The 25,474-nt window shown below is 44.0% G+C and overlaps 1 protein-coding gene across 13 annotated transcripts in view; it reads left to right on the forward strand.

The window, feature by feature from the left end:
- Positions 1 to 25,474, forward strand: part of DLG2 (discs large MAGUK scaffold protein 2) — a 1,892,764-nt gene that overhangs the window by 1,345,336 nt on the left and 521,954 nt on the right. For all 13 annotated transcript variants that reach the window (XR_012800043.1, XR_012800042.1, XM_075592575.1 and 10 more), the window contains one exon: positions 19,583 to 19,685. Coding sequence is in view for 11 of the 13 variants with exons in the window: in XM_075592575.1 (XP_075448690.1) it covers positions 19,583 to 19,685 (103 nt within the window). In the remaining 2 variants the exon portion in view is untranslated. The remainder of the gene's footprint in view (positions 1 to 19,582; positions 19,686 to 25,474) is intronic.

Consider the following 25,474-nt stretch of genomic DNA (forward strand, 5'->3'; position numbering starts at 1 on the left):
ATACAGTACTACCAATATTTGTTGGTGGGGAAGAATTACATGTGAATCAAAATACAACCTCACAGTATCTCTAATAAAACAAGGCTTATACCCAAGTCTCGGTTTGTTCTTAAAGAGATTTTGATAGGACGACCGCTCTTGGTTAGAGTGTCTGTGATCTTGAACTTTCTTAATTTTTATACTACCTTTCTGACTGGATTGGTGGAGCCCCAAATCCTTAGGAATGGATTTTTAACCTTTCATGACTGATGGGCATATGCTTTTCTGAGATCCTGAGAGATTTCTTTTGATTGTTGGGTGACGTGTTTCCACAAACCTGTATGTGAAAACCAAACTCACAAACGTTCTGATCTTTATTTAGGGTGGGGCCTCCAAAACTCCAACCTGAAGATCTACCTAATTATTTAAACACCTGATTCAAATTATCCCCTTTTAATTTATCTGATAAAAACAGGGTTTCACTTACTTTTGTAATTTAATTAATCAATGTTTGTCTAATTCATACATTATTTTATTTTAAAAAAAACATGGAATCGGTTAATATAAACCCTATTGGATATTTAAGAAAAGACTGGTTTTGATTAATGGAAAAACAATGGCATTTCTGTAATTATCATTGGAGTTCACAAACTTTTTGTCGCCACTGTACGTACGTATGTACATACATACAGGGATGGAAAATTCCCAGGTGCTCGTGCCTAACATTTTGTCCCTGTCACCGGTATTTTGCCAAGATGCTATTGTGATCCGAAACATTGAACAGTTGTTTTTATTTTTTGTATTTTGAGGGCATGAATAAAATGTCTTTTTTTAAATACTCCGGAGGGCTTGTGTTACGCTGTGCTCACCACAAACAGGACGAGATCCCAGTACTGAGATGGGAATAGGTAACCACCAGCCACAGACACGGGGGACACGTCCGGAGTGTAGGTTAGTCTTGATAGCTGGGTCTGGGGTGGAGAGGCCAGGGTAGTCGTTAAACTTGCCTGGTTTGGTGTAGGAGAGGTCCGAATTGTAGAAGATACTATTGCCAAGGTCAGGGTTGGAGAGAGAGGATAGTCAAAGTTCAAAGCCGTGGTCAGGGTTGGAGAGGAGTAGAGAGTCAGAGGGAGCCGATATCAGTATTCCAGAGATGCGGGAGGTCCAAAGGCAAGCCGGGTCGGTACACAGGAGATCAGAACTAGGAATAAAGCAACAGGACAGGAACAAGGCAGGGTAGCAGAGGCAAACACAGAGTAACGTGAATCTGTGCTCAGCCAAAGTGCCAGTGGCACAGCTGAGCATATATAAGCTAGATTAGCCAATTCCCATTGGGGGTTGAGTGGGGGCGCGACCGCGTGGAAGCCTGATAAGTTAGAAGATACCTGGCAGGTGAAACAGATGAAAGTTGATGAACACTGTTGACACGCAGCTCGGGTGCGTGATGCGCGCACCGCACGCTGCTGACGCACAACGCCATCCAGCATCCAATCCTGTGACGCGTGGTATGCGCATGCGCGTTGGGTAAGCAGAAGACGCTGCTCCAGCGGGGGGAGTCCTGCACGTGTGCGAGGACGTGGTGAGGGAACGCGGACCTGCGGGAAGCCGATAACAGGTGCCGTAGTGGGCTGCGGGTGAGTGCGCCAGACCTGCGTGGGGACGCACGTGAGTCTGCGTGGCTCCTTACAGCTTGAGACAACCTCAATTCTGTTGGTATGTATATATATATTATAATATACAGTTCAACACCGTTATAGTGTGAGCCGCTACAACGTTTTTTATTTAGTTAATTTCCCCCCCAAAGCTTTATTGCTAAAGGACACACACGGAGACACAGAGAGACACACATACACAGAGACACACACAGAGACACACACAGAGACACACACAGAGACACACACAGAGACACACACAGAGACACACACAGACACACACACAGAGACACACACAGAGACAGAGACACACACGCACATAGGGACACACGCACATAGGGACACACGCACATAGGGACACACGCAGAGACACACACACAGAGACACACACACAGAGACACACACAGAGTCACACACACATGGAGACACAGAGAAACACACACAGACACACACACAGACACACACACAGACACAGACACACACACACAGGTACACACACAGGGACACACACACAGAAAGACACACACACACACAGTAACACACACACAGTAACACACACACAGAGTCACACCCAGAGAGTCACACCCAGAGAGTCACACCCAGAGAGTCACACCCAGAGAGTCACACAGACACAGACAGACACACAGAGACACAGAGACACACACACACACACAAGAAGGACACACACGGCACTGAGCCGGCAAGGATTTCCTACCTTCTGCGTGCTGAATGTGGCTCTCACTTCTCCTCCGCCTGCCTGTGGAGATCCCGCCTGCCTGGGGAGGCTTTGCCGAGCTCTCATAGCACCTTGGTGGGGTAGGATCCCCAGGGAAGGAGCTCTTTCCTCCACTCCAACGCTGTGCAAGCAGCCACCAGCGGGTCCCTGGAGGTAAGATAGCCGCCTCACTGCGGGCCTCGCGTGGCCGCCATGAGCCGGGTTCTGCGACTCACGAGGCACTGCTTCGCGGATTCTGCTTGGGTAGGGTGCTGGGAGGAGGGGACACTAGTAGGTACCCCGGATTTGGGTCTAAGTTGTAACTGGTGTACCGGGATGCCTCGTGACACAGGCCTGTAGATCACACAGCCACCCCCCACCCCTACTTCAGTCGCGGCCTCCGTGCCACTCTGGGACAGCTGGGAGAGTTATCCCAGCTCTCCCCCTCCGGTGGAAGCAGAACCCCTAATTGCGGTGGTCATTTTTTTAAATGTGATCCTCTGCGCTCGGAAGTCTTCGGCAGGGAGAGGAGAGAGCTGCAGGGAGGAGAGAGCTGCAGATGCCAGTACAGTATGTCCTTGTGCGGCAACATTTTATAACGCGATATATATATATATATATATATATATATATATATAAAGAGAACGAATATAGTAGCGCCAGGGTATTGGTTATTATAAACCCTAATAGTGACTAAAATCTAATAGTGAACTAAACTGTGTTTCATATAAGAAAATATATCTATATCTATAATAAACAATCAATAATAACAAAAATTATCTATAGCACAGTGAACCTCACAAAAATAAATAAAATGTGTATATGTGCAAACAATGTGAAAAAAGAAGTAAAAAGTCCAACCAGTCCTTTTGAATCAGTCCATGAATATGATAGATAATTGGTGCTGGTATGGGGGTTCCCAGCTGCTCTCAAATTGGATGAACCACATCCAAGGGGTACCTAGAGGAGAAAAAGAAGAGAGAGCGCACACCCCATAGCGTAAAATTGTACATTTAATATTGAAAGGGAAGGGAGGGGGGGGGGGGAAATGCACTCACAAGAGTAAAAATCAATCAAGCAATTTGTGAATAAATCACCACCATCCGGTCTCTAAACAGCAGACGTCCGCAAATGGAAGCTCCCTCAGGGCTGCATGGAAATAGTAGCTGCTCACAAGAGGCCAGAAATTCGCCGACAGAAATCAGTCTGTAGAAGTCCCAGAGATCGCCTCTCAAACTTGAATGGCCGCAATGTAATCTCGCGCTCAGTGCGGCTTCGTGCGTGTGCGCAGCGTCGTGATGACATAATTGCGCGATCGAATTCCCTGGCGGGTTTCGTCACCAGAGGGCGACTTTCTCAAAGGGCTGATCCAGTTTTTGAAGTACATACATACTGTGATACAATCACTGTCTCTGTATAGGATGGAGTGTAGCAGCAAGTGCTTTCCAACCTGCAGGGAGTTAATCTCCCCTAGACAAACTAGTTTCGGCGGCAGCTAATGAGGCTGGACTCCTGAATGAACAAAGGAGTGTTTTAAGGCAGACACAGAGAGCTGCCATTCTGAGAGAGACTGCTTTTCCCCAGAGAATGAGGGGAGAGAGATGAGGTACTCTCCAGCTAAAGAAGAGGCTGGCGCAGTTCCTTAGACCCGCTGGACGGTGGTCGCAGAGTCTGCTGGGACTGACTGGGTCTTTATCCCAGGAAGAAGGAAGGAAGCAAGATTGCGCTGAAGCAGGGATCTCCTATATTTATCATTGCAACTACAGAAATGAGGGATTCTCTGAACTCTCGCAGGGTCCAGAGGAAATTACCTGGAGCCCCAACAGTAACAGACCAAGAGTGAAGTAATATATTAATGTACCCAAGACTGTTCATATGGGGTGGATATGATACTGTAGGGTATGATTTAAGCTGGGAACCAGTTTAGTTGGCCATCATCATTAGAAAGGGCTGGAGTATGTTTAGTTAGTTTTGACTAAAGGAAATAGGTGTTATTTTTATGATTTGTTTTGATGTAAAGGGACAGTGGGCCTGTTGGTGTATAATTTACCCTGTAAATAAACCCCATGTAGAGAAATATAATGTTTCTGGGCTTATTCTGGGACGAAAAGATACTGGAAAGGGATGTGGGCATCACAATTGGAGAGAATGCAAGTAGTCCAAAAGGCACTGAGCAGCGGAAACTGTGGGTTTGAAAATAAATGTGGGGTTTTAAAATGGCCACCCAACTGAAGTGAAATAACAGATCCTGCGTGTGAAGTCTGTCCCACTGTGTATGATGAGTTCTACTTATAGGATACACAGGGAAAGGTGTGAAGAATTGAGGAAATAGCGCCTCCAGAGGTCAAATTGAAGAATAAACCTGAAAATAGAAGACTTTTTGACCTCAGTACAGCATATAGTACAAGCAGAGAATATGGCTATTCTACAGTGCAGCAAAACAGAATGTGCTGCTAATTTAATGCAAGGGTTACAATAATTGTCCTGCATTGTTGGTACAGCAGCTGACAGTCACAAACTGAAACTACGGCATTGTTAGTACAGCAGATGGTGCTATCCCTACATCAGACTCTTAAAAAAAAAAAAAGAGCAACACAAGGTGCACCTTTGCCTACAACAGGAGCTCCTAGTGTTGGGAGAGAGAATTACCACCCAGACTAGCGGGCCCCACAGGCCACTCGCCAGGTAAAATCGCACCTCATTCTGAAAATTACGATGGACGATGATGAGGCATACCTGTCAATTTTCGAGCACACAGCAGTACGCGAAAGGTCGTCAGCTGAGCAGTGGGCTGGAATAATTGCTCCCTTCCTGGTGGGTGACTTACAAAAAGCATATTATGACTTGGAGCCAGAGCAAGCTAAAAACTATGACACCCTGAAGGCTGAGATTATGGCACGGTTAGGGGTCACCCTTGCAGTTCGGACCTGACGGTTCCACTCCTGGCATTACAATACAGAGAAGACTCCCCGCTCTCAACTCTATGACCTTATACACTTTGCAAGGAAGTGACTCCAGCATGTATGTACCACAGTTGCATTAGTCAAAAGAGTCGGCATAGACTGGTTTCTTAGGAGTCTTCCCCGCACCATTCAAAAGTGGGTGAGCCAGAGTGACCCCAAAGACGCCAAGCTGTTGGTCGCCTTAGTCGAACGTCACTTGACTGCCGAGGAGATGTCCAGGAGTTCAAGTCTAGATGAGTTTTCCGGATTCCGTTTCCTGCGCGTCAGGAGATCCGGTAAGACTGTTCCTCTGAATAACAGTCCCCAAGAACTCAGACGCGTATAAAGGAGAAGTAAATTCCCCAGCCCCTAGGAGTCCGGTCCGATTATTCCCAGTAGACTGGACCCAGTTTTGGAAAGAAAAGAGAGTGCTACAAATGCCATAAACTTGGACATGTGGCTGCAGTTTGCCCTCGGAACTCTGACCAAATGGAATGTAACCATTCTGTGGGGCATTTTTCGGGCTGGGTTTCTATGGTTGAACAGACTGTTCGAGAGAAGGGGAATATAGAGAAAAAAAGGATGTGTGAAGTCAAGTACAATAGATGGGGCCCCAAAAATGGAACCACACGAGGCAGGCCACATTAAACACTATCCTTGCAGTTCGTAAAGCAGCAAGTACTACAGGAGCGAGTACACAGTGTGTCCCCACCGAACAGCGTGAGGATCTGAAGGCCACATTGAGCCTTAACCAAGCATAGCTGGAGGCGGAGCTTAGGTGCCAGGTGACTCTGTATGAGAGGGAGCGGGAGAAGGTCCAGAAACTGGAACAAGAGATGGAGAAGCAGTGAGGCTGCTCCATCCCCAATAGAGTAGGCCAAGGATAAAGAGGTGTGGAAAACAAAGGCAGCGGTGACCATAGTGATGAAATAGTGATGAAATCTGCAGAGCTCCAAAATACAAAGGATGCGCTGATGCAAACTAAGAGCAAGCACTGTGAAGAGGTGAAGGCCCTGAGAGGTGACTTGCAGGATCAAATTGCAGAGTTGCAAATTCAGATTGCTGAGCTCAAGATACAGCTCGCCAAAAAGGAAGAGAAGGAGGTGGTGTCCATCCGTCAGTTGTCTGGCCTAACTCTGCGTTATGAGCCCGAGATGGCCGATGCCCACAAGCTGCTGGACCACACGGCCAATGAGAGGGCCCGGCTGCAATGGGAGCCGGACAAAGTCCGGGAGGAGCACCAGCAGCTGCAGGGCAGAAATAGAGAAAAGGTAACAGATTTAAGCCTTGCTCTGAGTTAGCTAGGAGATGTGGAATCGTGACTCAACTCTAAAAAGCTGAACAGGCAGCTCCATTGAGTGGAAAAAGAAGTGCAGAAGGACAACTTCAAGACCTGAGGAAGGACCTGGAGTCTGAGCATGCAGGCCGCAAGACAGCAGAGAAATAAAAGTTTGACCTGGATGAGGAGCTCGAGACTCTGAAGACTGAGCTGGATGCTACAGTAGGCTCTACTGCTGCCCAGCAGGTGGTTTCTCAGAGAAGGTTGGAGAACAAGTTTACAAACCTAAAACAGACACTTGGGTTACAGAGCAGTCCATGGAAAAGATGGTGGTAGAGTTAAAACAGAAGGAGGCTCTGCGGAACAGTAAAGCACCAGTATCTCAAGAAAACGAATTGGCCATGCCCAAGCATCTAGATGCCATGGAAACCAATATCCATAAAGGTCAAGGGTACAGTAATAGTTGGGGACACTACCCCAATAAAAAACGAGATTGTAAAGGTTGAACTGTCTGAGCAAACATTAACTAAGCCTTCACCTAACCCGCAGGCAACAACCAAAGGTATAATGAACTCTCTGAGCACAAGAGGAAGGTGGAGGTGTATCTTCACGAACTGCAGGCCCAGAAGGACTAGTAATTGCCCCGATGGGAAAAGTCTTCAACTGGAAGGTAAGTAAAAAGAAGAGATAGATGTCGGACGTCTCTGACAAAGAATGCAGGGAATGGTGCACGGGCCGCTTCACAGGACAATGTTACTCTGGGGTGGGGGATATGTGATACAATTACTGTCTCTGTATAGGCGGGAGTGTTGCAGCAAGTGTGCTTTCCAGCCTACAGGGATTAATCTCCCCTGGAGAAACTAGTTTCAGCTGCAGATATTCAGGATGGATTCCTGAATGAACAAGGAAGGGTTTTAATGCAGATACAGAGCTGCCATTCCGAGAGAGACTGCTTTTCCCCAGAGAAAGGGGGGAGAGAGAGAAAGTACTCCCCAGCTAAAGAAGAGGCTGGAACAGTTCTTTAGACCCGCGGTGGTCGCGGAGTCTGCTGGGACTGACTGGGTCTTAATCCCAGGAAGAAGGAAGAACGCGAGACTGCGCTGAAGCAGGGATATCCTATCCTATCCAATCAATAGCTAAGTAATATATTAATAAATATAGACTAAATATAGACTAAACTAAAGTTGAGAAAGAGATGAGAGAAATAACACTAAAAATAAGGCTATGTTAGTGAAGTTGTGCCTATCTGTGATGTTACACCCATCCAGACTCTGGTAATGCCTTATTTCAGGGTCTGGATATGAGTAATGCTAAATTTAAGTATGACCTAGCTAACGTGACTTTCAGTTCCTTCTTTAACCTTAACAAACTTTTGCATGTAATTATCACTTAAAGCTGTAGTTGTTAACGTACAGCTCTTTACTGGAGAAAACAAGTCTTAACCTTACATTATTCACCTTTGAAAATGCTGAACACGATTAGGAATAATCTGATTTTAATTAGGTTAATGTCACATTAAGTGACTTAACAGGACTTTGTGAATTCAAAAGTAAAATGAGTTCCAGTGATCGAGCACTTTGGCGGAAAAACATTTGTGACTTGATAGAGCTGTAGCGCACTTTCCCCCACCCCCTTGGAGAATGTGTAGCTACGGTGTGTGTGATGCAATATCTGTGGCTCAGAGGAGGTCTCAGCCTCTGCTGCAGGGAGCCTGTGGTGTATACTGGTACAGTGTTCTTCAGCGCCTCCACCTGTAATAGATTCTACTGTGTGGAATTACCCGTTACAGGACCTATATACATATGCTAATACAATAACCACACACAATGGGTAAAACATAAAGTAACAACTTTACTAGAGAACAATAGTATGGCTACTGGTTACAGCCTACCCACCAGGCCTTGCACAGTCGTAACCACCCTCCCAGTGTCCCACACTCTTGTTCACAGTCCCCACAGTACCTGACGGGGCCCTCGGGCACCCAACCACTCTAGTGTCCACTAGGGTATAACCCCTCACCCTTATATGTGCTCAGCGCTGCCACTATAGTGTATGTTGGTGCACTTGTGCATAGGGTACCTGCCGGGTGCATCCTCACCCGGCCGCGCTGCGTCCTGCAATGGGTTACACGGACCCAAGGATGATCCGCGACTCCAGTACTTCCACGTGGGATGGTCCCCACGTGGGCTATCCACCTCAAGGACAGTCTCTTCCATGGGGTGGTCTGTCCCCAGACCACCAAGAGCCAGGCTGCCTCTGTGTCCTGGCTATGTCCCTCACTACAAGCTACAGGGGCAGTTTCCCTATCTATGGACCTGTCCCTGTAGCAGCCACAAACTAAGGGGAGTTGGGCCTAGCTGGGGCCTATCAGGGAGTCTCTGGCCATAGGCACCTGCGCACTCACACCCTACCCCCTCGGTGTCCAGCTTCCAACTAACGTGGTCTCCAGCGTGCAAATTGTATCTTCTTGGGAGCAGGGAATCCTCTCAGCTGTATTAGCAGTGCTTGGGGACATGACTGCTTGCCCCTATGCCTGCTGGAGACTGAAGTCCCCGCGGAGCCTGGCTGTATCTACCGCGCATGCATGCGCACATATTGGCCGTCGCTCGTCCTCCTGCGCAAGTGCAATTCCTGTAATGGCCGCCGGGCTGTCAGCATCCTTCTGCGCATGCGTGGACCATTCTAACATGGCGGCACCCTGCAAAAGAGGGCGCCGGCGAAACAATCGCCTGCACGGCTACTGGCACTTTTCCGCAGCAGATCGGAAGGTAAGGGGCCACCGGGTAAGCCCAGAGGTGGACCTGAGCTACAGAGCAATATAGACATTTGTGGAGATTTGGGAAAAGTAATGGGGAGAATGCAAGATAACGTTGTCACACATAAAAATAAAATTAGATGTGTCATAAATATTACAATGCCCACTGCATTCTTCATAAAACAGTTGAGGGTATAAGAAAAAAAGAGACAAGTGGATAATTTTGACATAAAGTTTGGAGTACAGATGTACAGTAGGTGCCGTTACTGCACCCATTGGCGCCCCACAGCTGTATCAATAGCGCGGTAGAACTACCTCCAAATGTTATTAAATGGTGTCTGTTCCCGCAGCAATTATGGCTGCTACATCTGTAGCACTGTACTGAAGGTCTGATCCCCATTCTGTCACAAGCAAAGCATGAATACAACTCTCCTTACTTCCGTTTGCAAACTAGAAACATGTACATGCAAACAGTGCATCATAAATGTGTCACCTTTGTCCATGACATTTGTTTTTGGGCATAGAAGGCAAAAGCAAGTAGACACAAACAATTCTTAATGCATGTATGAACATGACGCATACCATACAAAGAACAAGGCTTGGGTTCCGCTGCATCCGGCGGCACGCATGACCGCGTGCGCACCACTCACCAGCTTTTTACTGCCTCTATAGTTGGCCCCGGTCCCTCCTCGGTGCCAGGCTCACTACACACTGTGAGGCGTCAGCCAGCAGGGGCGACAATAGGATTGTGATCCCGAGCGGCGATGTGTCACGTGGCGTGGCAGGGAGCCAATGAGGAGGGGAGATCGCCGGCAGGGGGGTGGATCCTTCCTCAATGCTGGACACACATACACACACACGGACATACACGGATTAGAAAATGTACATCATGGCCACGCCCCGTCATGCCTCGCCCACTGACCAGTTTTGGCCACGCCCCCCTCCCCCCCCCACACCTAAAAACGGCTACATACCAACGGACTGTATCCCGTGAATTATTTTAGGGGAGAAATAGATTTTTTGATGCAATTTACTTTTTGTATTATTTTTCAAAAGAAAGAAAACTTCATAAATAGCACCAATTTACTAAAGTCTTCTGACTGCAGAACGGAGGCAAAATCATTGCAAAGAACGGCACATATTTATCAAAGAAAAGGAATCCCATGAAAGCAATAGGATTTTTCCCTTAGATATATCTGGTGCAATTATTTTGCACTGGTTTTGCCCCAATTTTCCAGCTGGGGGGGCTTTAGTTAATAACGCCTATAGTTTTCCTTATTGGAATAGTAGCACATGCAGTACATACATACTGCATTCTTCCCTTGCCAGGTAAACAAATGACAGTACTTTTATTCTTTAGGTTATGCACTCTCCCTTTGACAACCTACTGTACATTTAATTTGCATCAATCAATTTCTTCCAAATGAAAAACAGAGACTGTAGTTTTAAGAAACAAATAATGGTGTTGCTTACCTTCTTGAACAAATTTGCTTCCAAAATTGCGACAGTGTTTTGTTCTTTAATAACCATAAATGCTGTGTGCTATACACAGTATTAAATCTCCCGGAGTTTAGCTCCTTTCCACAAGATGGCAGTGAAGGATTGGGAATTCTCTCTCTCCAAAGTCATTGAGCAATTTGTGTATGTAATCAAACATGATAAATAAGAAATGTTCATAATAAACATATTCAAGTTAAGTAATGTAAAAGTGCACAGTACAATATGATGACTATTTTTTTTTAATTACAGCCATGTACACAATGCTTAACATAGATAGTAGATTAAATATGTACAGTATGGTGTTAAAAGCAGATACTGTATAAGGGGAAATATAAGGAAAGAAGAACTTCTGCCACAAATAACTGAGCACATAATTTAAAATGAAAAAAGACGGCAGAAGTAAGTAGGTGCATTAGGTTTTTAATAAATGCTTTCGGGGGTGGGGCGAGAGAGGAATGAGTATTGATGTTACCTTTGCTATAAAGAAGAACTCTTTACTAAATACTGTAACTAGGCCGCTGACAAGGGGTGGTCCGGGGGTCGGGTTGGTGCTGGAAGTTCGGGCCAGCCAAAATTCAGGTTCAACTTCCGCATCCACCTTGCAGAGCCTTTGTTTGCCACGGGGCCCCAGCTCTCCCCTGCTGTGGGTCCTTTGTCTCACGCCATTTCCCCTCGGTGTTCTCGGACGGCGCCAGAGGTTTGGTCCACATGGAAGTCAGAAACAACTTCTGCATCCACCCACGGGGCCCCAGCTCCCATCCATCCACTTTGGGACTGGAGGCTCCCTGGCAAGTTAAAATACTTATGGTGGATTGGGGGATTGAATGAGAGAGAAGTGGGGGATTGAATGAGTGAGAGTGGGCGCTGAGTGAGAGAGGAGTGGGGGATTGAATGAAATTAAGGAGGATTGAGTGAGAGAAGGAGGAATTGAGTAAGAGAGGCGGGGGTTAAGTGAGAGGGGCGCAATGAGAGTGGGGAGAGAAATGCATCCGAACAGGGAGAGGGGGGGGGGTGGGAGGGAGTGTGAGAACAGGGAGAGAATTAGAGGAAAATGGGGCTCACAGAGCTGCCAATATGGGGGGCCCCTTTGGAAACAAGTCATGGGCCATGGGAAAGCTGCTGTGGCCCTGACTAACAGATTGTTTTGTGTCTTGCTGGTATGTGAATTTAATAATCTGAATTCCTTAGAGGTGGCATCTGACCCACTGATATATCAAGTCTCTTTTCCACAGGTTACTCCCATAAACATTGAACTTGACATGTGTATGTCTTTTACATTGGACCAGTAACTCCTACATGCTTTGTATGGGATACAGTACAAAGACTGAGCAGGATTGGTGAATATATTTATGTGGTATTTAATGACTAATCCTGTCCAAATAATATGTCCATTATAATGTTTGCTTAAAAAAAAGTGAATTGTATTATTGGATGCATTTTTCACTTGTGATAAATGACTTGATAGATCTGAGCTGCATACAGAATTAATCTTGATCCTAGTAAGCTTCGTATAGGATTGTCTAGATCTGAAGTTAGGAAATCGATCTGCATATCTCCTTGGGAAAATGTTGTATGGAACTGGAATCTTCCAGTGAATAAGGAAGTGCCCAAGTTATCTGATGTTGCTTTGTTCAACCAGCCACTATACAATGCACAAAGTACAGTAGCCCAAGATACCTCCATGTACTATAGCAAGCTATATTGTTATCATAACAATCTAAATTCCTTGGACAGGGATTGTGATCACTTGAAATGTTGCCACAGACATATCCAATCTTTTTCTTACAGATGATAACGGGACTGACTTCAAATCTGACCCTGTCCTTTTCATGTTCATTTAAAATAGACCAATATGTATTGTATTTTATGTAGTAGATATAGTTTCTTCAATAACTTTACTATTCAAATGCAAACTCTATCTAGTATTTTAAAGCAACAATTTACTCCCCAAATCAAGTACTATATATTTATTCTTTATCCTGTATTCTTATCCAATATAAACCAAAGGGTCTTTCGGAGCTGAACTGCCGATCCCCAAATGTGGAGTTCTTTATGGGCCTATTTACTAATATTTTAAATAAGTAATTTGTGCGTTAAACCTTAATAAAATGTGCACCATATCTAAAAAGATTTCAAATGAAAATTAAACCATTATTTTTAACGCAGCTGGTGCAGTTGAAGAAATGTGGCTCACACCAGTTCAATTTAAATTGAGGTTGACATGCACATTTATGGCAAAAAAGTAATGTGCGATGCTTAATACATGGAGCACTTAATTTTCTACTTTTTCCAGTGGTTGCAAGGTCACCCAATCAGAAGCTTCAGTGTCATCTCACAATGATGTGTAAGCCTCCTTACCCAGCTCTAAAGGAGGTGACATCAAATTGGTTATATACTGTACATTACTTTGGCAGTGCCCAGTACTGTATCTCCGGCCTTTGCCGGGTGCTGGGTACGTGCAAGCTGGGTGTGAATAAGCGGATAGGAAAGAGATGGGCGCCAGGAACTTTTACAAAAACAAAAAATGACATACGGTGCATCTGGACAGAACTCTTGTAAAATAATAGTATTCTGGACATCAACCCCTGAAAAGATAGGGGGGCGCTTCTAGGGAGACTGATGCAGTAGGAACCCGCTGAACGGGCGGTTCTACATGAATACCGGCTGCAGTATCGGCAACCCGGTGAGGACAATGGCGGTCTGGCTGTGGTAGGGGCAACCCTATGAGACCAGAACAAGTGGCATCCCTCTCCCACACCTTAAGATCTCCATTTCTTTAACAGGCGCTGTCTTAAAGGTCACGTTCCTAACAACAAGGGATGACACGACACATCTTGGTACACATAACTATGCACACCAACCTATTTTGCAGGGCTCACAATGAAGACCCCAGTCAAAAGTCAGAAGACCCTTCTTCTAGAACATAAGGGTGTGACTATATATAACCTTACATTGACATAATACTTAACATGATGGTGAGGGGAGAACCCTGAGTGAGCCCACACAGTTAACACCTTAAGTCATTTAACCCCTTACAGAACTAGTAGTCCCCAAAGATGGACCTACAGATATCATGGCTCTCTTTTGGCTGCCAGTGAGGCTAATTTCAGTGGCCATATTGTTTCTTTCGGACAATAATTCTTGTAAGGGAATTTCTACATTAAATATCCACATAGCTTAGAGCTTTGTTTCAAATGAAGTAAAAAAATATGTATATGTAAACAAAACTAGCAGCACAGATTTCTAAGCTCTTCAGCTTCCACTCTATTCATATGATATCTGTCTGCTTCCGCTGTATAAAGCTGATCATGAACACCTACTGTACTAGTAGATGAGCAAAACACAATGACATGTAGAGTATGCTGTACATCTATATAGCACGGAAGGGGTTAAGGACTAATGACACTCAATTAGATTAATTATCATGGAATTTATACCTAACTCCTCCCATTTAAGTCCCTGTCAGAGTCCCCCTTTAGAGGCGAATCTCATTCTGCACTATTATATTTTTGGGCTTGGTTAAGGCCAGGTGGCATCAAAGCACGATGCGGGATATTGCACCAGATCTGGCGGTAGCTTCCATTCATGGCCGTTACAGCCAGATCGGCATGATGCCCCAAATGTGTTCTAAGGACTCCCAGCCAATGAATCTGAAATACAGTAGTGAAACCTGGAGCATTCAGCTACTTCAGTAGACGAAGAGGTTTAAATAGTTGATTTATTCCATCTAGTTCACATAAGCAAACTTACAATTATGTACGTACAGTATTATCTTTATTTACATAGCGCCCACAATGTTCTTAGCGCTTTAGAAAAAAAGAGACAACACAGTACAGGAAATTCTAATACAATAAGTGCAAACAAAATCAGGCAACAGGAAAGGAAATCCCTGCTCTGAAGAGCTTTCAATATAAGTGGTGTTGGGAGACTTAAAGAGACCGCCGGTGAGAGAATAAGTGCGGCAGATAGCAGTTCTTGGCCACAATGGTTGGTAGGAGTGACTGTGGGTGTGGGACAATAGTCATAAGTCCAGGCTATTGAAATGCTTAATTTAGGAGGTGAGTTTTAAGGTTTTACTTAAAGGCGAGAGGGGGTGCTTGCTGTATGCTGAGTGTGAGGGAGTTCCACAGGTACGGGGCATTAAGATGAAACTTTTAAGACGAGAGAGAGCAGTAGTAGTATAAGGGGTGGAGAGGAGGCAGTTGTGGGTAGAGTGCTTGCAAACAGAGACAGCAGGGGCATAACGAGAGATAGCTGATATGTATGGAGGAACAGATGAGTAAGAACCTTAAAGGTAAGGAGGAGGACGCTGTATTTGATCAAAAATTTGATGTGACGCCAGGAGATGGATTTAACGTGGAGATGTGCGAAGCTTGTTTTGGGAGAAAGTGAATTTATTCTAGCAACGGTATTTTGGATTGATTGAAAGGAGAACGTTGAGAGGCAGGGAGGCCTGTTAGCAGTATGTTACAATAATCCAGACGGGAGAGGATTCAAGTTTTAGATGGAGGAAAAGGTGGATCTTGGCAGTATTACAGAGGAGGACGCAACACATTTTAACCATGCCATGGATGTGAATGGAGAAGGGAAGGGGGTAGCTAAATGTCCCTCCTAGGCAATGTGCTTTATTGACAGTATAGATGGTAGTACCATTTACTGTGATGTAAAAGGGGGATATTAGGCCAGGTTTAGGGGGCATGTGGTAGAGGGAAAAGATAAAAATCAGCTTAGAAACTTCCAACTCTGTAACAGGAGAAAATGAGTCAAGAGTGTAGAAGTAGAGAGGAGGGGGATGGACAAAATGAATCACCTTGCCTTTGAGGGTAGTCAGCAAAGGCTTAAGGAGAAGTGATGGAAAGTGGGAGACGGTCGGAGAAGATAGTTAAATATAGAAAAAATATAGAAATATATAGAAAAAAATCTGTGTGTGCTGTGCACGCGCATAGTAAGTGAAACTTCTTTGTCTTTTGTCAAAGAAATTGTATTTGTGGTGGTGATGTTTTTAATTAAAAATCAAAACACAATTTCAGTTCCAAAACACAAAGAAGTTTGACCGCATGTTTTAGCTATTTGCACGTCTATATTTATAGTAACTGAATTCCTTGGGTGTGTGTGTCAGTCAGTGTGTGTGTGTGTGTGTGTGTTTCTCTCTCTGTGTGTGGTGTGTATGTCTCTCACTGTGTCCTGCCCCCCTCTCTCCTGACTCCCTCCACCCTGGCGGAGCTGCGGACACGGGGGGGCTCTGTCTGAGTCTCCCCCCCCCCCCGGCAGAGCTGCGGGCTACGTGTCCTACGGCAGCCAGCCCCCCTGCGGAGGTATGTGTGTCATTAAGTGTATATGTGTGTCAGTCAGTGTGTGTGTGTGTGTGTGTGTGTGTGTCAGTGTATGTGTGTGTGTCAGTCAGTGTATGTGTCTGTGTCAGTGTATGTCAGTCACTGTGTGTGTGTGTGTGTGTGTGTGTGACACAGTGTGTGTGTGTGTGTGTGTGTGTGTGTGTCAGTCAGTGTGTGTGTCTGTGTCAGTGTATGTCAGTCACTGTGTGTGTGTGTGTTACACAGTGTGTGTGTGTGTGTGTGTGTCAGTCAGTGTGTGTATGTGTGTCAGTCAGTGTGTTTATGTGTGTCAGTCAGTGTATGACACACATACCCTCTCTCTCCTGACTCCCCCCAGCCCCTGGGAGAGCTGCGGACACGGGGGGCTCTGTTTGAGTCTCCTGAGCAGCTCCCCCCTCTAGCAGAGGACATGCCTGGAGCATCCCCCACTCTCTTCCCCCTGGCGGAGCTGCTGCAGTCAGCCCCTCGGCAAAGGTACAGGGCCATGGGGGGGTGGAGGGGAGTACTGGAGGGCACTTTAACACGCGTGGGGATCTCTGCCCTCTTCCTCCCCCCCTCTGTTGGTGCTGCGGGGGACACATCACGCTCACCCTCCCCCCCTGTTACTGTACCAGGAGGCGACAGGGCATGGTAACGCGCGCGCGTGTGTGCGCTCACTCGGCACTCTTGCTTCCTCCCTCCCCCCTCTGATGGTGCTGCGCAATGCGCGGCGCAGGCATGTGGGGGGAACGGCGCCGCTGCCACCGCATGTGTGTCTTTCCTCTGCATCCCCATGACTACTGCGCATGCGCGGCATGGCAGCGGACATGTTGGGGGAACGGCGCCGCTGCCAGCTGCTTCTGCTTCTGCGCAGAAGTCCGTAGTTGTCGCCATTAGTAATACGCATGCGCGCCATTGCAGCGGACGTATGGGGAGAATGGCGGCTGTTAGGAGCGGCGCCGGCAGCTATCGCCACCGCCGCATGTCACAGCAGACGTGTAGGGGGAGCGGGGGGGGGGGGGGCTGTGACGTCACTTCCGTTTCGCATTTCGTGTCCATCTCTCCCGTTTTGCCCCATAAGAATAGGTGCCACTAAAGAAGTTTCACTTCAAAAATACAGTGTCGATTGGATTTGTGTCGATGAGTGAGAAAAAGTACAGTAGTGTTGTTAAGCCTTAGAGAGAGCAGAGTCAGAACAGGAGAGGAGAACTTTAAAGTGTAGAAAATCAGCCTAAGTGTGAGATTTCCTCCATAGGGGTACAGAGGAGCGATTGCAATGGCAAAGGAAGAGTGGTTGTGAATTTGGCCAGTTACTGTAAGAAAAAACTTGTACTGCACATTTTTCTCATAGCAGCAGTAATGTAAAAGTATCTTTTACTCTAACATATGGACAACGCCTCCGGAATCTCAGCTAGGTTGGCAAGGAGATGACTGTGTAGATTGGTTAGTGATTATCTGCCCATAACAACAAGCTGCTGCCAAAATGATCAAAATCTATTTCCGCTCTGTCAAATTAATTTTGGAGCAGAACACTGCAATCAGGAAGAATTCTACAGCCTTCTAAAAACATGAAGTTATGTTTGGTAAAGAGCACCCTTTTTCTAATTGCAAACCGAGCTACTAAGCAGTAGTTTATTTAAATGATGCACTGAAACAGCTATTGCAGTCACCTAGAAAGATTAAACGATTTAAGCATGGACTAATCATTTTACAGATTGTGTGAATTGATTGTGTTTGCAGGTATGGTATTATAATTTTCTGTACTTTTATCAGGATGTGTGGAACCCTCGGAGGTTACATGGAACCCCCAAAAGACAGAAATATATAAAAACTGATACAATGTAGTGGTGTTTGTATTTGGGGGTTAGTGGTGGTGTCTGTATTTGGGGGGGGTGTTGTTGTGTCTTTATTTGGGGAGGTAGTTGCGCTTTTTATTTGGAGTAGTTGTATTTTGTATTGGGGGGTAGTATTGTTTTATTATTGGGTGTTATTTTGTGTGTATTGTGGGGGGGGGGAGGCATTGTGGGGTGGGAGGAATTGTGTATATGTGGCCAGGGGGAGGGGGAAAGACTTTGAGAGATTTATCTGAAGAATGTAAAACAATGAACATTTCGATATCTGTAAGCAGTAAAGAAAAAAATCAGAATTATGGCAAAATTGGGATTGGGACTGAGAGGGATTGAGGGAGTGGGATTGAGTGAGGGACTGATTGAGTGATAGAGGGGGAGGGGGAGAGTGAGGAAGAGAGGAGGGAAGAGTGAGAAACAGTGGGGGAGGGAAATACAGGTGTTGAAGGGGAGGGCTTGCAAGACCGCCAAGACGGGGGTGCAGTCCCTGGTCAAAACTCTAGCCCTGGCACCCAGGAAATGTTTTGCGGCCCTGAGAGCAAGAGGTACAAAGGGAAGAACAAGATAGACTAAAGTAAACTGCACGAAACTGCAGTGCTATATGCAAATAGCAACAGAAGCAGGGACTATTAAATAGACAAGGGGCAAATAGTGCAAAGGGAATACAAGACAAAAACAAGAAGGTACGTGAAGATCAGTAGAACTGGGAGACTGATTAAAAGATTGTCTCTTTTGTACCAATTAATCAGTTTAATCTGGTTTGTAACTGTTACATACGCCTATAATATATATTATCTTTAACTGTGCATGCAAAGTATTGTATATAATGTATAACCCTGCTCACTTAATGTAACTATGTATTGTAACCATGTATTATTTGTCATTATAACTCTGTGCCAAGGACATACTTGAAAATGAGAGGTAACTCTCAATGTATGTGGTAAAACCTTTTATATAAATACAAATATCACTTAATCAGATCAGAAATATTAAATTTAAATCCCTTCCTCCGGTTTCCTGAAAGTCCTCCAAATCTAATAATAAAACTCACATAATATTTTGTGTGTTAGTAAATGATACAAATTGTGAATAGTGTATGGAAGGAAAACCTTATTGTTTCACCTTTCCATAAACTACGTCTTCTAATAATTTCCCCTTTCCATACAGTGTCAGTGGTGCGCAAACTGGGGGGTGGGAGATTTTTTTGGGGGGGCATGGGAGGTTGCAGAGACCCCCCCTCCCCCCCCCCCCCCCAGGCATTTAAATTAAATGCCGGGGGACCGCGCAAGGCCTCTGCAACCTCTACTTACCGGGATTCAGCCGGCTACAGCACACGTAACCATGGCAACGCGGGGTCATGCGACGTCACGGTTGCCCTGGTAACGTGCTGTCAAATGATGCCACGGGTCACGTGACGTCACACAGACCCCCGCGGCGTCATTTGACGCCGAGTGAGGTAAGGATGGGGGCAGCCAACGGAGAAGGTAAGGTAGGAGAGGCGCCGCAAAAAAAGTTTGCACGCCCCTGCAGTAAGTTACATGCCTTGTTATTGTTTAATCTTGCCATGAGTTACATATCTTCTTTATGCAAATCCTCTTTAGGTTAATGGCATTGACCTTCGTGGTGCTTCGCATGAACGGGCGGCTGCTGCACTAAAGGGTGCAGGTCAGACAGTAACAATCGTAGCGCAATACCAGCCAGAAGGTAGGTGATCAAGCTGTGTTTATTTTTAGTTCTGGAGCAAGTTTAAAATTGTTCTGGTAGCTGCCGTGTTATTAGCATAGAGACCAGATCTACAAAAGGGTCCAACGCTTCAGCATGCCTCAACTCCCTTTCATATGAATAGGAGTAAAGGTGTGCTAAAGATTAGCACCCTTTGTGGATCTGGGCCAGTTGTGAACCTTAAGCAGATACTCTGTATATTAAACAGCTACAATATTGATCCAGGTACAGGTTCCAGCTCCACTTATGGGGTTAATAGGATAACTGATAGCACTATCTATCTGTTAAATGAGTGTTCATTGAGCTAATAATATGTACATTCATTTGGTAAAAAGAATGAGCAAACCATCAAACTTGGCGAACCACCTAAAATGCCAGCTGTGCATACATTGTAAACTTGAAAAGTATATACATAAAATGCACATACAGAATATAAAACAACGGGGGGAGAGAGTGGGTGACACTGGGTAGGAGTGAGATAAAGAGGGGAGAGTGGGTGATGTAAGGGGGGAGAGAGAGTGACAATGGGGGAGAGTGGAAAAAGGTGTAGAGAGAGGGAGACAAAAGAGGAAGAGAGAGTGGCTTTGGGGGGGGGAGAGAGTGACAGATGGGTGGAGAGAAGTGGTGACCTAAGAAGGGGGAGAAAGGGTGACATAGTGGGGGAAGAGAGGGTGACATGGTGGGGGGAGACAGCATGAAAGTGGGGGAAGAGAGCGTGACACGGATGAAAAAAGCATGGCATGTATGGGGAAGAGCATGACATAGATGGGAAGAAAGCGTAACATATGGGCTGGGGAAACAGAATGATACTCTATGGGGAGAATCTGTTAATTCGGGGGGAGAGAGTGACATACTGTACTGTATGGCAGGCAAGAGGGGGACATGGTGGGAGGATGACATCGGGCATTTTTAACACAGAAAGCACTATAATTGAATAGCTGATGGATAATAGGTGATGGGTAGAAGCTCAAATCAATGGCAATAATGTCCCTACTCCATCTGCGCTTAGGAGTAACATTTAATGGGTTTTGGGCTATGGGCCTCCCACACAATGCAAGGCCCACCTCTGATTTCTCGGGTACCAAGTGGGCCTGTTGAACCCTGAATGTGCACTGGGGGATCTTTGATCCATGCTACTAAAATTGCTGTGGAGGGACAAATATTTTCAAAATAAACAGCTCTCTGTATTTTATAGAATTAAAAAATTATATTATACCATTCAACAATCTTTTTTAATTTATTAAATTAAAAAATATGCCAAAATAAAATGATTAGGTCTAGAAGAGTAGAATATCAACCAATACCATATTTGGTCGCAGAGAACTCCCTGCTAACCTCTCCACATAGGAATTTGTATTCACACTGTGTTATCTAGAGAAATGTGTAAAATGATCCGAAGAATGTAAAACAATCAACATTTCAATATCTGTAAGCAATAAAGAAAAAAAATCAGAATTATGGCAAAACCAGGTGTATGCAAATGTATCCAATATAAAAGAATTTGTGAATTTGGCACAAAAGAGAAAAATTATGTTTTTATAATGCTGCTAATGAAAGCAAATGTGAAAAATGACTAGGCTTCAATAACAGACAGAAAAGCCACTTGATTTTAATTGCAATTTTGTGATTTGCACTATAACATTTTCAATAAATTTTACCTGAGCTGGTACACCTCCAACAATTGGATAATAATGTATCATGTGTTTGAGAAATGTCAATGATTAAATGTGCTATGCGTAAACATGCCCTCTTTGGCATGTTCAAATTCATCACAACTCACTGTGTACTGTGAAATTAATAGAAAAAAATGGTTACACTTGTATAACTTTGTGATTACTAACATTGTTTTTGTTACAGAATTGTTTACTTTTTACTAGTATTATAGCAACATTTAATAGTAAAACAAGTCATGGTAATTTGTTTTGTGCAGGCTAAGCAAAGCTACTAAGAGTAATCATAGTAGTAGTCTTTAATACCTATAATTTAGCAGTGCTTTTTAAAACACACATGTACTGTATAACCACTTTGAAGACACTTTATGATATCACCAGGAATTTAACTTAAATACTATATGTGTCACCTTCGGTTTCGTTCTGTGCCCAGGTTCTGTATATGTGTTAATACTATGTTGCCTCCTGGATGAAAAGTTTGGGTGCTACTTCTCGAAAGTTTTTGCTTTTAATGTGATTCTAATGAGCTTTGCAAGTACAGTAACTCTATCTATTTTAATAATTGTGTCCCAACACTGCTCTGTGAGCTTCAAAATATTGTACCCTGACCTCCAATTCCACATGTCTTCCTCCCCAGCCCATTTGTTTTCATTCCCAAAGTTCTGGAGCTACAAAATGACTTTTTTCAATCTTATTTTTAGTCTGTTCAAAAACAATAAGCCAAAAAAAAAAAACTCCTTAGGTTAAAAGGTACTCTCTATGGTAATCTACCAATGTACTAAAATGTCCTTTTAAACTACAGTATGTTGTTTTTCTACTTTGTTTCAACCCCATTAAAGTCATGGATTATATAAAGACCTTTTCTGCTATTTGGGTCGCTTTCGGTCAAATATCCCCATAGATTTCAATAGTAATTTTAGGCCGAAAAAAGCCTGAACGGCTGTTGATCTGAGAAGTATATGAAAGGTGGTAATATGTTTATACTGGTCAAGAAAATAAGAATACCATTGTTTCTAGTATTTATAGAACAAAACGCATTCAGTATGGGATTTAGTTTGGCAAGGATGTTGATAGAGCTAACATTACAACCACAGTCACAATGTACAATACCACTGAGAAATCATAATGATTATCTGACTGTAACATATGGCTGTATCATGTTTTATTTCTTCATTAAAATAACCTCAGTTAAATAACGAGGTCTTTTGAAATGAGAAACAAGTATACAAACACCAAAATAATTTGAATGTGCTGTCTAATAAAAAAAATCACAAAGGCTTTTTCATCATGAATGTTTCTGATGCACATAGCAAATGCCAATTTGAATTGAATAAAAACAAATGTATTTATTTATAAAATGTTTTACAGGAAGTAATACACTAAGTTACCTGTCGTTTTCAAGTACTTTATGCCCGGTCACAGAGTTATTATGACAGATACATGGTTACATTAGGTGAACAGGGTTGCACATTCTATATAAAGACATTGCATGAACAGTTAAAGATAAAGTAATTTACTGTAACAGTTACAGATCACAGAATGTGAGACAGCTTTAGTTTTGAAAGAACTTAGACTGGTGGTGGCTGTGAGAGTCTCAGGTAGATGGTTCCAGTTGTGGGGTGCACAGTGAAATGGGATTAGATATAATTGTATGAGATCTTTACAGCTCCCCAGACATTTGTATCCCTACCATATCCATTTATTGTATGGAGTACTAGCGGTATATAATTTTCTGTTTAATATATGTGCAAAGATAGAACCGCTCACTAAACTGAACACCTAAATATCTCTTTGCGGTCTAAGTAATATACAATAATAGCAAAATATATTAGTATCCTAAATAGATTGCCACCTAACCAGATTTAATTACAGTTCAGGTATGTTATACATTATGAAATTACACTACCCTCCTGCATTATCTCACTATCCGCCAGCTCTTTTTTACGATATACAGTACAGTATTTATAAACGGTAATCATTTTCACTCTTACATGGCTCTTTTCCAAAGAGTACAATCCAATTTGCACATCATTAACACCTTCCATCCACCTTTGCGGCTCCTCTGCACCTATTGCAGCATCATGGAATACTGTTTTATGGTAAGGAGTCCATATTTTAGGACACTGTAGTTCTAAGGTGATGAGGATCCCTATCTGGGGATTTTCCTACAATACTGAACTAGAATTTGGCTCAGGGCCTAACATGGGCCATTGGGGTAGTCGGGCCTAGTCCAGGGGCTTACTAGCTCCCTGGACACTACCTCTTCCCTTGCCGCCTCCGTCAGACTGAATTTGCGGCTTTCTGCCTGCAGAGGATATCCTGCTCCTCCAGGCTGCATACATTCCATTGGATGGATCAGCCCATGTGTTCAACCCTCCCCCTGAGGATTCTGGGATTTGTAGACCCGTTTGAGTCAGTGTGAAGCCACTACAAGATGGGCGCCGCACTGCCGACACTGCGCATGCATGCAGTGCTACAAAATGGCCGCCCCCACAAACTCCCTGATTGCGTGGCGCTCCGCCGGCCAGCTGGGCAGTGGAGCAGTTACCGGAGGTAAGTAGGGGAACGCTGCTACATCTATATCAGAAAAAGTTTGAAACAATAGCACAATTCAGAAAACAAAATCTGAAAACAAATTGCTGCTAAGAAGTCTTACTAATGTAAGAAGAAAATGCATTCTGTGTGCTGGAAATGTTTGATCGATCATGATTTTTACAACTTTTCTATGAGTTTACGTAAAAACACAGAATTTGTGTAAGTTTGGCCATTTCTAAATAGGAGTAGTTTGTATCTAGACTTAATGAAGATCAAACAAATAGAAAAGGACAGTTCTATGCTCTCAGAATTCCGCATGTACGTTTTTTCTTTCTTTAAAGTTTAAAAACCATGAACATTAAAACCACCAGTACTCAAGCTTAAAGGCACACTATCAATCGATAAATATTCGTTGATTGAACTATGCCACAAACATGAACCATAAACAAATATGTACTGTAAGTAGCCTTCAAGAACAAACCTAGTAAATTCCTGGCTCTTGGATAAACTGCTGACTGAGCTGGGAAACAAATATTGAAAGCACATGCTACCACATCTTACATAAAGACACTGACTGGCACTGAGTTTGAAGCAGGGGAGCCTGGTTCAATTCCCGGTGGCAGCTCCTTGTGACCTTGGGTAAGTCACTTTATCTCCCTGTGCCTCAGGCACCAAAAACATAGATTTTAAGCTCCACACGGCAGGGACCTGTGCCTGCAAAATGTCTCTGTAAAGCGCTATGTAAACCTAGCAGCGCTATACAAGAACATGCTATTATTATTATTATTAGCAACACAGTACTTAAGTAATGGAAATGTATTACATTTACTATAGTTTCTAATATTGTTTTAATTTGAAAAGGAATTATTTTGTCTGTTAATTAACAGTTACGCTGATGATGGCATCTCAGCGTACAGAAACCAATTGGATAATAATAATAATAATAATAATAATAATAATAACTTTATGTAGAGCTTTTCTTCCAATGGGACTCAAAGCACTTCACAGTTATAAAAAGGGAAGAAGAAAACATTAAGGTTTTAAAAGAGAACAAAACACAAGGAAAGATGTAATACAGGATGGGACGATAGTGTAGCTACAGTATTAAATGCCGGACAGGTTGTGGTTCATTAATGAGATGTCTGGTTAAACAGATAGGTATTGAGCCTCTTTTTATAGATTTACAGTGAGGGGGCCTCTTGAACTGTAAGAGGCAGACTGTTCCAAAGAGTGGAAAACATAGTTCAATGATAGTGCTCTAATGACCATAGGTGATAAACATGTTATCAATGGTAATTTCTTGATTGAAGAGGAACACTGGGCTGGGTGTCTGATAAATGAGTGAGTGCTAAGGTATATAGGTGAGCGTGCAATTTAAGACATATGTATAATGTCCTGGTGAGTGTGGTGAATGGAGATAGATAAGCCCCACCACATCACTCCCAATATGGACCAAGTCTAACACACACCTATGAACACCTGTAGTATACCTCCCAGTACAATATTGAAGTACAGTGACTCACGTAAACCATGCCCGTTTGTCTTCTTGGATGCGTGCTTCTGCGA

Source organism: Ascaphus truei, chromosome 3 (assembly GCF_040206685.1).
Source record: "Ascaphus truei isolate aAscTru1 chromosome 3, aAscTru1.hap1, whole genome shotgun sequence".
NCBI lineage: Eukaryota > Metazoa > Chordata > Amphibia > Anura > Ascaphidae > Ascaphus > Ascaphus truei.